Source organism: Coffea arabica, chromosome 2c, assembly GCF_036785885.1.
Source record: "Coffea arabica cultivar ET-39 chromosome 2c, Coffea Arabica ET-39 HiFi, whole genome shotgun sequence".
Taxonomy (NCBI): domain Eukaryota; kingdom Viridiplantae; phylum Streptophyta; class Magnoliopsida; order Gentianales; family Rubiaceae; genus Coffea; species Coffea arabica.
Genome location: NC_092312.1, coordinates 28,532,160 through 28,542,976, shown reverse-complemented (window position 1 = coordinate 28,542,976; position 10,817 = coordinate 28,532,160). Strand labels below are relative to the sequence as shown.

At 35.7% G+C, this 10,817-nt stretch overlaps 1 protein-coding gene across 3 annotated transcripts; it reads left to right on the top strand.

The window, feature by feature from the left end:
- Positions 1 to 1,169: 1,169 nt before the first annotated feature.
- LOC113727122 (phenylacetaldehyde reductase-like) lies at positions 1,170 to 8,140 on the top strand. 3 transcript variants are annotated; one of them, XM_027251124.2, is made up of 6 exons: positions 1,170 to 1,415; positions 3,406 to 3,575; positions 4,287 to 4,475; positions 5,680 to 5,842; positions 6,480 to 6,666; positions 7,498 to 7,792. In XM_027251124.2, exons 1-6 carry the CDS (start codon positions 1,292 to 1,294, stop codon positions 7,643 to 7,645), a joined length of 981 nt encoding a protein of 326 aa, XP_027106925.1. In that variant the 5' UTR covers positions 1,170 to 1,291; the 3' UTR covers positions 7,646 to 7,792. The 3 variants fall into 3 exon arrangements, with proteins under 3 accessions (XP_027106925.1, XP_071931739.1, XP_071931740.1); XM_072075638.1 differs by lacking the exon at positions 7,498 to 7,792 and adding an exon at positions 7,837 to 8,140 and having other exon boundaries at positions 1,171 to 1,415; XM_072075639.1 differs by lacking the exon at positions 7,498 to 7,792 and adding an exon at positions 6,924 to 6,963 and having other exon boundaries at positions 1,171 to 1,415.
- The last annotated feature ends 2,677 nt before the right edge of the window (positions 8,141 to 10,817 follow it).

The following is a 10,817-nucleotide window of genomic DNA, read 5'->3' as shown; positions in this document are numbered from 1 at the left end:
TTGGTCCCAACCCGGTACTCCCCTTATTATTCCAAGCATTCTACGAACTGGGTAGAATAAAAAGGAAGCCGGTTACCAGTTGTTGTCTTCGTTTTTTGGTCTTCTTTACATTTTCGAACTTATGATGCTACAATTAACGGACGCGGCCCGAATGGTTGTCAGAAAAATCGTTTGGGCCGATTTTATACATTTTACATAAGATATAATTTGCATTGCACACAGTATAACTCACTTTTAATAACATATAATTATAAAATAAAATTTTGTGAACACCACACATGATGTGATAAGTAATGTACAAGATACATATAATCTGAAACTTACATTTTTTTGGCCAAATCTTGGTCATCAACCATTAGGAATGATTGCTTCTCTTGTTGGTCCTCCACAATTGGGAGAGGGACAGGAACGGTTGCAATGGTTGCAAGAAGCAACCGTTCCTGAAAGTTTACAATTAAGATATAGTAAAAATAAATAAATAAATAAATAAATATATATATATATATATATATATATATATATATATATATAAAAGATTCAAATTTCATCTTGTACCTTATTTTTCACATCATGTGTGGGGTTCATAAAATTTTGTTGAAAGTGAGTGACGCCGTATGCAAACAGAATTATGCCATGTATATTTTACACAAAATCATCCATCGTTCCTTATAACCATTCCGCCCCTTATCCCCACAATTTTTTTTTTTTTTTTGTCAAAATGTTAGATTTATATATCATCACAAAAACTTTACAGTATCTGTACAAGGGTCCAAACAAAAGAAACAACCGTCCCATGATAGTCCATGATGCATTAGCATTTAAGATTGGGATTAACTCATTCTTCATCTAACCAAATGTTAAGAGCATGCAAGCTCTGCTTAATACTATCTAATTTCCCTGTATTAGTTAAAGAAAAGGAGCACAGATGACACGCTACTATTTCATGTCAGTCTAATAGTACCATTTTTATGGTACAAACCACTTTACCACACTAAAAGTGGAACTGTTCTAACCATACGTGCACATGACCATTGACCATGTATGGGCAACACCAAGGGCCCAATGGCTAAACTAAACGCCATCCATGAGCTATGCAAATTGCAAAAATACCAGTTGATGTTTTCGTCACTTTCAGCCTCATTTAAAGACTTCACCGACCTGATCTCTTTCTGAGTCTGCCAGATGGATGGATACTCTCATATCCATTCTGCTACTAATGGCCCCGTGAGGTGATCCTTGGATGCAAGGCTGACAGGTAACAAATTCACTCACAAAAAGAGCTTGGAGAAGAATGAGTGGACCAGGAGAGGATAAAGTGGTGTGTGTGACTGGAGCTTCGGGTTACATAGCTTCATGGCTGGTCAAGCAGCTACTTGGCCGGGGTTATACAGTTAAAGCTTCTGTTCGAGATGCCAGTAAGTGACCTTTTAGTTTTTACTCCTCGAGGACCTCGACTATCTTTGTCTCTTTTTCTAAATGCGTGTGTGGAGGTCTGTGTGATAAGGTTTAGTCACAATTTAGTAGGAGTGGCAATTTTTGACACGACCTGAAAACACGACACGAACCTAACACGAAATTAATGGGTTTGAGTTGAGGTTTCGGGAATTCGGGTCAGAATCGGGTTGGACCCGATAAACCCGAAAAGAAAACAGGTCGATTTCGGGTCAACCCGTGGTGACCTGATATGACCCGTTTACGAATTAAAAAATAATTTAATAAACATAAAAATAATTCTATCTAACTAAACTAAGTTATTTTTTTTTTCAAAGGCATTAATTACTTAATCCTAAATGAATTTATTTAATTTGTGTGAAGTTGAAATTATTATATTTGGACAAATAATATATTATATTATTTTTTACTTTTATACTGTTTTAATTTATTTTATATTTTGTTTGGGATAAAACACTTTTATGGTGTTTAATTTATTTTAGATTTGGTTTGGAATTATTTATTTAAATTTTTATTACTTGATTATGTAATTAGTTTTGTGAGAAATTGATTTTATTAGAAATTACAGTGATAAATTAATAAATTAAAATTAAATTTCGGGTCATTTCGGGTCGACCCGCCAACCCGTCAACCTGAAATTTTCGGGTTCGGGTCAGCATACCTGACCCGTCACGGGTTGGCGGGTCGGGTTCGGATCAACAAATTTTCTGACGGGTTGACCCGAACCCGACCCGCCAACCTGATTTGGACCCGAATTGCCACCCCTACAATTTAGCACCTGTGTTATGGGTCAATTTCACTTTTTCAGCTTGTATTCGTTTTATCTAGGCTTTGATTTGGGTTGTGTGTTTTTCTCACAAGCTCTTTTTATTTGTGGAATTTATAGTAATAAATTTGAAAAATAACTCCAAAATCTCTCAAATAGTATAATTTACCAAAAAATAAATAAATAAATAAAACAATAACAAGATTTACTATCTTTTCTTCTTCCATCTATCATCCATCACCAGTTACGTCCCCTCCTCCTCCTCCTCCCTCCATCCTTGCCCTTCCCTCCGTTCCCCTCCCCTACTTCTTCTCCTCTTAATCACAAGAGAGGAGGGAGGGGAGGAGAGAGGAGGGTGGGCAAGAGGCGGTGGCAATGACGGTGGGGAAGGAAGGAGGGGATAGTGATATTTTAAACAAATTTATAAAAAAAAATATTTAAAATGTTTTTTAAATTATAAAAATACTTCAAAATACATTTTCAAAAATATCAAATTCAAACAAATTATTTATTGTAAAAGTTTTTAACATGGGCTACTATAGTAAAGGTTTTTTTGAAATATACACCCAAAAGCACATAATCTATATGGATATATTATGCCCTTTAGGATTGATATAGGGTGTCTGCGTTTTTTGCACAGTTAGAAATTGAGTCATCCCTCTTATTTCAGACTCTGAAATTCAGAGGTAAACATGGAAATACAATCTCAGGAAATGAAATAGCAGTCAAAGGCCAAAGGCAATTATGGTATTAAAACCATCTTTGTTACTTTTAATTGTTAAACTCCGGGGTTGCAAAGTGAAGATAAAATGAATATTGGGTGATGAAGCACAGCTGCCCCCTAATTAAAGCGGGTAAACTTTAATTAAGCCTTATGATAAGTTGATAACTAATGGTTTTCACAATTTGCCCTAGCCCTTTACGTTTTGGAAAATCAGCAATGGATTTCAGGCCAAAGACGAAAGATGTATTCTTACTTCAGTACCAAAGTGAAACCAAAAACATTGCCAATTACATTTCCCAACAGGCCGATTTTGGCACATTTAATTTCGTGGCGCAGCATCCTCTATTCCTGGATGATGATTTTATCATCAGTCTTCTAGGATAATACACTTTACCAAGGCAATGCACTTGCAAATTTAGTACCTTTTGACTGATGTACTAGACTGTTCCGTTATATGGCACAGATGATCCAAGAAAGACGGAACATTTGACGTCACTTGATGGAGCCAAGGAGAGACTGAAGTTGTTTCAGGCGAACTTACTTGATGATGGATCCTTTGACGAAATAGTTCAAGGATGTACTGGCGTTTTTCATACCGCTTCTCCTGTTATTTTTTCGGTTAGCGATCCGAAGGTACATTTACTTCATGACTGTATTGAAGATTTTTTAGGTAACGACGATAACTACAAGTGGCGGAGAGAGTGGGGGGCTTAAGGCACTCAAGGCATCTGACCCCATTTAAGTGAGGTCATTCAGGAAGTTCACATTGAGACTGTAAATAATGTAACACAGCAAGTTTCAAAAAACTTCCTTACAGAAAAAGAGTCAATAAGTGGGATGAAGTACCATTTTCAGGGTGTCTCTTTAGCTTCAAGTTGCTTGAATCTTGCACATATTCGCAGATTATACTGGTCAATGACTATCCTTCGAATAGCAATAGGGTAATATAGAGTGCAGTCCTACAGTCAAAACAACCCACTGTGGTGCTAGAATTACGATCGACGTATTTGTTGCACTAATTATTGACATAACTGAACTTGAACCAAGGATGTTGTCCTCTTCAGACCTAGGACAAATTGCTTCTGTTATCAGGCCATGGTCCCATTTCTAATCACCAAGTATGGGAGATTTTCTGCTGAATCTGGTTTTAGCTCATTCTACTGTTTTAGGAACTGTTTAATACAACTCAACAGAAATATGCTTGAAAGCCTAGTGGTTGATACAGCCACTGAATTTATGCAGTAATACTCGGGGACATTGTTTTGATTGCTATCTCGCACAAGTAGCATAATGGAGTGTTTTACTTATCTGTGGCATATTCATATTTTCCTGTTTGCTTCTCAGAAAGAATTACTAGACCCTGCAGTAAAGGGAACACTGAACCTGCTTCAATCATGTGCAAAAGTTTCATCTATCAGAAGAGTAATCCTGACATCTTCTACGGCTGCAGTTCTGGCAAAACCAGAGCTAAATAAAGATTCATTTGTTGACGAAAGTTGGTTTTCTAACCCATCATACTGTGAGGAGCAAAAGGTGCAATATCCTGCTATTACTAATTCAGTAATTTAGTTTCAAGGAAAAGTGTCTGGTTGGTGTCAACAGAAGTAACAAGTCTTGTGATCTCATTAACTAGACAAAACTAATGGTTAATTGCTCTGTTATTGTTTTATTTGTGAATACGCTTTAATAAAAAGTCGATTGGATAAGGATGGAATGATGACAAATATCATAATCTATCACAGAAAGCAAGTGCCAATGCTACATTGTTCTCTTAACAGGCATCACCAATGTAGCATGTTTCCTGCTAGAACATGTAAGATAGTCTTGAACACCATCTAAAAGTAGCAAGGTGCTGACTTGCACCAAATCAAGCTAAGAGGTAGGAAGAAAATCCTCATGACAGATCCCAGGAAAAACTGTTTATTCTGACTCTTTGCAAAATAAAGGTAAAAATTTCAGATGTACAGGAGAAAGCAATAAAAGCACGCTCTTGTTGTTATTGTTCCTTGATGGATTATAATTGACAGCTCCAAAGATGGTTGAACAATTTACAATGAATAGTAGCTTGCAAGATATAAAATGAACAAGTGATTCGGCACAATGAGTAAGAATTAGGTAAATTTGAAACCAATCTGTAAGTTATGAAGGCTTTGCTCCATTACACTCTCCAAAGCTACATGATGCACTCATCGATATATGCATTTAGTAACTGCTCTCAAGAATTTCAGAGTGTAAGTATTACAGCATTAGAAATTTAAGACTTTGTTTCAAAAGATATAGTAGCATATGGACGCTGAGTAGCTAGGATGGTTGTAGGATTAAACTATAAAACTCAGATAAGGAGACTGAATTTTCCGCTGACTAGTTTTGAGAGATATGCTGCCAAGGGTGAAATGTAAAATTTTAGCTGGACTTGCATTTCTTACTGACTGATCAAGAGATCGAAACATGAAGAGTCTGCAGGAATCTTGTTAGTCTTACGTACTGTATCATTTGTTAAGCATAAAGAAATAAAACTTCTCTAATTAGTTGCAGATTTAACACACAAGAAATTACAGATCTCTAAATTATTGAAAAAATTTTACTCTGTTAGGGGAGGATGTGAAGTACGTTTGTTTTAATTGATTAAGTAGGGTAAGCAAAAGTTTGTAGAATATTCTGTGTTTCTTAATAACTTGTAAAACTTCTTTCTTGATAGAACTTAGACCAACTTTTGTTTTTGTATTTTGTTTGTCAGATGTGGTATCAACTGTCAAAAACTTTAGCAGAGGATGCTGCTTGGAAATTCTCAAAGGAGCATGGCATTGACATGGTTTCAATCAATCCAGGATGGGTCTTTGGTCCCATTTTGCAGCCTTCTATCAATCTAAGTGCAGGATTGGTCCTGGATGTAGTAAATGGTACTCTATCGAATGGCTAATTGATGTTGTGCCTCTGTATTGATCTGTCTAGCTTGTAGCTTTCTCAAACGACAAAAGTTCATCCTTTGCAAGTAAGCCTTTTAAGTGTCAATGCGTAAAATGATGGCATAGGCTCCTCAAATCATTGGTTACATTGTTATCTAATTCAACCTCGTGTACCCTATGAATCTTTTTCATATGTAGAGCTTCAAGCTTTTCTAGCTCAATAGCTCAAGATATCAATTCAATGCTATCAAGTTGTTTACGGTCATACTGATGATAATTAATAAGGGTTGTTAACTGTACTTACCCCTAGCTATATCATGCATCCTTTATCCCAGGTGTTTTTCAAGTCCTTTATAACAGTACTCCCCCTATCCTGTAGGCCTTGCCCATAAATTAGTAATCAAAACCAACTCTATGCAGCCTTCAGCGCAGACCACACAACTTCTTCCAAAAATCAGGATCTGCTTCTGTTCTTAACAGTTGTCATCTCTTCTTGTTTAACGAACAGTAAACCTCTAAGGGCTAAAAGTAATATGCATTCTTTTACATAGAAACATTATTATACATGGTACAATCAAAGATATTAGTGATTATGATCAAAGATATTACTAATGGAAAGTGTGGAATGCAGGGGCTCAATCATTTCCTGATGCATGTGTTGGATGGATTGATGTTAGAGATGTTGCCTGTGCACATATTCATGCCTTTGAAATCCCTTCTGCTAATGGAAGATATTGTGTAGTTGGGAAAAATGTGCACTGGTCCGAGATCGTCAAGATTCTGAGGCAACTTTTCCCTACTCTCCAACTTCCAAATAAGTGAGTCTCATTTTCCCTTCTCAATTATAATGACAAGACTTGCGTCCATTCAGCATCTGGTTCGAGAAAAGAATCACTTCCTCAGATTTCTTTGTAGAATTGTTTTTTTCTACAAGGTTCTCCAGTGCTTCTGCAGATTATATGCCTAACGTTGCAGATTTTACAAATATTTTCAATCATGAAGAATTGAAATTTGACTTAATGGTCTATTGAACATAAGCTGACTAGGCAATACTTTTTCTTTTTCTTCTTTTCAGTACTCCGATTTCAGGTTGTATATAATGTGCTAATGTCGGAAATATATTTTTTGAATCAGTCCCTGCAATTGCATATGACCACAGTGGTAAATGTTACTCTTTATTTAAGATGTATTTGCGTAGAGGTTAACTTTTTTGCAAACGTAGATGAGGCCTTTAGAATTTAGAATGCATTTAGAAGCCAGCAAACATATGAACACACTGGTAGCATTACATTCTCAAAAGCAATAAGTCAAGAAATTTAAGAGAAAATTTAATATCAAGAATGTGGACTTCATGTTTTTGTATTTCAGGTTACCACTAAAATTCATGTCATTTGGATCATTGAAATAGAGAGGGCAAGTTCTGATAGGCAAACTTCTAATGGAATTTTGTTATCTACGTGAAGAACAAGACTAGGAACTAATGCTTTTGTGCATTAGATTAATAGGCCTTCCAGTGGAGGGTAATTTTGAATTTGAAGATGCATAGCATTTCCCCTTAAAACTGGCTTGAAGATTTTAATTGGTAATCAGCCTTTTTCTGTCGTAGCTCAAACTTTCACATTCTTGAAATTGTGCTGGCTTTATTGTAGAGGTTCTCCTAATAGCACCTTCGGTATGGGAGAATTCGAAGTGTCGATGGAGAAAACAGAAGGTTTGGGAATCAATTTCATTCCATTGGAAGTGAGCCTGAAGGACACTGTTGAAAGTTTCAAGGAGAAGAATTTTATTACTTTTTAAATCAAGAACGGTTTAATTTTGTAAGAATTTGTATTCCTAAAAGAATTATAAAGATTATTCATTATAGTTCATAGAGTTGTATAATCAAAAAAATTATTCAATGTTCGTACCATCTGTTGTATCTATTGTAATTATTGATTGGATGTATTTGTGTTTGTTACATGTTTGATGTATTGTCTAACTACCGGAAGGGGTCTAAGGAAGATGACTGGTGGGAATGTGGCGTGTGTGACGGGAGCTTCGGGATACATAGATTGATGGGTAGTCAAGCTGCTTCTAGACCGCGGTTATATTGTTGAGGCTTCAGTTCATGATCTCATTACGTCATTCAAAACTCCCTATAAGCCATATCTGCAAGCTGCTAATTGTGTTTATACTTAATAGATTATTGTTCCTTTAGATGTGTTTGTATAAAGGTCTTTTTTAGTATTGATGTTGTAGAGAGCATTGGAATGCTGTCACGTGAATTTTTAGATATCTTAAGGGAATTTTTAAGTTGTGTTTGTAGTTCGACAACAGTAAGATCATACTAGACGGATGCACCGAAGCATATATGACAAGTGATTTTGATAATAGGAAGTCTACATTGATAGGTGCAAAATTTTTATTCAATTTATGATTATTGCCCCTTTTATTCTAGCTAAATATTGTTATAATTGTTAGATTTTACTTATATTTGATTAATGATACTAATTGTTGGAAAATATGCAAAACATGATTAAAAGGAGCAATTTTTCAGCATGTTAAAAATTGATTTGATGGTGGCGCGTTCGGAACCTGTTTCCAAGTCCAAATCGAAAGAAGGACAGCCGTTGGCGGAAGATTTCGAAGACTCTAATTATTGTTATTAGTTTTAGTATTGGATTAGAAAACTTGGAATATTATCTTTTGTAGTTTCTTTTTTTTTTATTTAGGAATCATGGTTTAGTGTTAGTAGTTGATATAAAGTAGGTAACAAAGGAGGCAAATAGGAGAAAATAGGATGGCCCGTTTGACTAGCACTCAGGCAAAAACAATTTGGAAGAATCGGGGACTCCGGGTGCTGAAAAAAGAAAGACAACAGCTTCTTAGTTCCTTTTGTTCTTTTTGATTTCTTCATTGTTAGGCATTGATGCAAATCTCTTCAATGAATTTGTGCGGTTCCTCCTTAGTGATGCGCGGCTAATTTACTTTTCTAGTCGAGAAATAACAAGGATTTGATTCAATTATATCTGTAAGATCTAATTGTTTTTAATAATTTCTTTTATTCATTAGTATTCATATATTTTCTAGTTTAACTTCTCATGGTTGTTAGTTGTTTGGATATCAAAAGCGCCTGATAGTTAATTCAACTTAGCAAACTACTGCCAATTAGGATAGTTAGATTAATTGTTTAATTGTCTTAAATTAGTGGCGATTAATGTGATTGATTTCATGTTAGGAAGACATATGATCTAATTTAAATAAACCTTCATAACGCATTTATTGATTTTTCTAGTTTCTAATGCAATCAAGAAATTAAATTTTACGAGTTTACCTAGGGTTATTTCTTAATTAGAGAAGTAGTTAACAGGCATATCTTAACTATCGAGACGGTAAGGAAAAGTTGGTTGTCATCACTTGGTTGGCAACTATAATCTGTTTATTAACGAATAAATGAAACAATTCTTGCATCGATGAACAATTTTATAAACCATTTTCGGAGATATTTCCTTGGCTAGATCTTGTTTATCCTTGATTTGAATTAACTTTGTTTAGTTTAATTATTTTTAGTTCGCTTAGTTATTTATTTTTAATTTCGATCTTCCAAATTCCCCCAATTAATTTTTACTTGAAAAGAAACAAATTTTCCCCTAATCCCTGTGGGGACGGCCCTACTTATTATTATACTCGAATAAATATCTTATAAGTAGGATTTTATTATTACATAGACCCAACACCTGTCAAATTTTTTACGCCGTTGCCGGGAATTGGCATTAGAATATTTGTTTCTTTTTTTAGTTTATTTTATTTTTTGGCATTTTTGCTAGTTTATGTCTCGTTCTTCTCATACAGGTGAATTAATCTTCAATCTCTAAGTTGAGAAGACTGCGTGTAGGCTACAAAGAGAAACTAGAATACAGAAGATTGAGTGGCCATCTACTGTGTCTCCAGAGCATAATTTGGTTGTGAACTTATTGGATTTTTCAAGTGATTTTGAGTAAAAGAAAGCTGTTATCGCAAACGACAATCAAACCTAAAGGGAGTTGGCTGTTTGGATATAAACCTGCAGCCTTTATGTATTACTTTTCTGACTTTGTTGAAAATGTAGCGTTTGAATTCCTCCCTAATTTTCATGGTTTGTCAGGTAAAGAACCTCACAAGCACCTACAGGAGTTCATAGTGGTATGTATAAGTATGAAACCACCTGGTGTCACTTAGGAGTAAATCAAGATGAGGACATTCCCTTTTTCATTGAGGAAGCAGCCAAGGACTGGCTATACTATTTGCTAGCAGGGAGTATCACAACATGGACGGATATGAAAAGAAAATTCTTGAAAAAATATTTCCCTGTATCCCGGGCTGTCAATTTACGAAAAGAGATCTGTGGCATTAAATAGAGTTCTGAGGAGTCTCTTCATGAATACTGGAAGACATTCAAAAAGTTGTGTAATAGTTGTCCCTAACATCAGATTAGCGAACAACTTCTCATTCAGTACTTCTATGAAGGCCTGCTCTACAGAGATAGGAGTATTATCAATGCTGCAAGTGGAGGTGCGTTAGTGAACAAAAACCCTCGAAAAACTTGGGAATTAATCGAAGGGATGGCTGAAAACTCCTAGCAGTTCGGCACACGAGAGGACATTCCAAGTCATTGCGTGAACGAGGTGAGTATTTCATCGATGCAAGAGCAATTGGCTGAATTAACTTCTATAGTTCACCAAATAGTAACGGGGAATGTGCAACAAGTCAAGACATGTGAAATTTGCAAGGATGTTAAGCACATCACCGATAGATGCCCAATGCTGCAAGATGATAGCACAGAATAAGCGAACATAATTGGATACGCGCCCACGCCCCGTAGACAATATGATCCTTATTTCAATACGTATAATTCGGGTTGGAGGGACCACCCAAACTTTAGTTATGGGGGAAATAAGCAAAATTCAGCCACTTATAGACAGCAAGGGTTCCAACCACTGCATCTATCAAG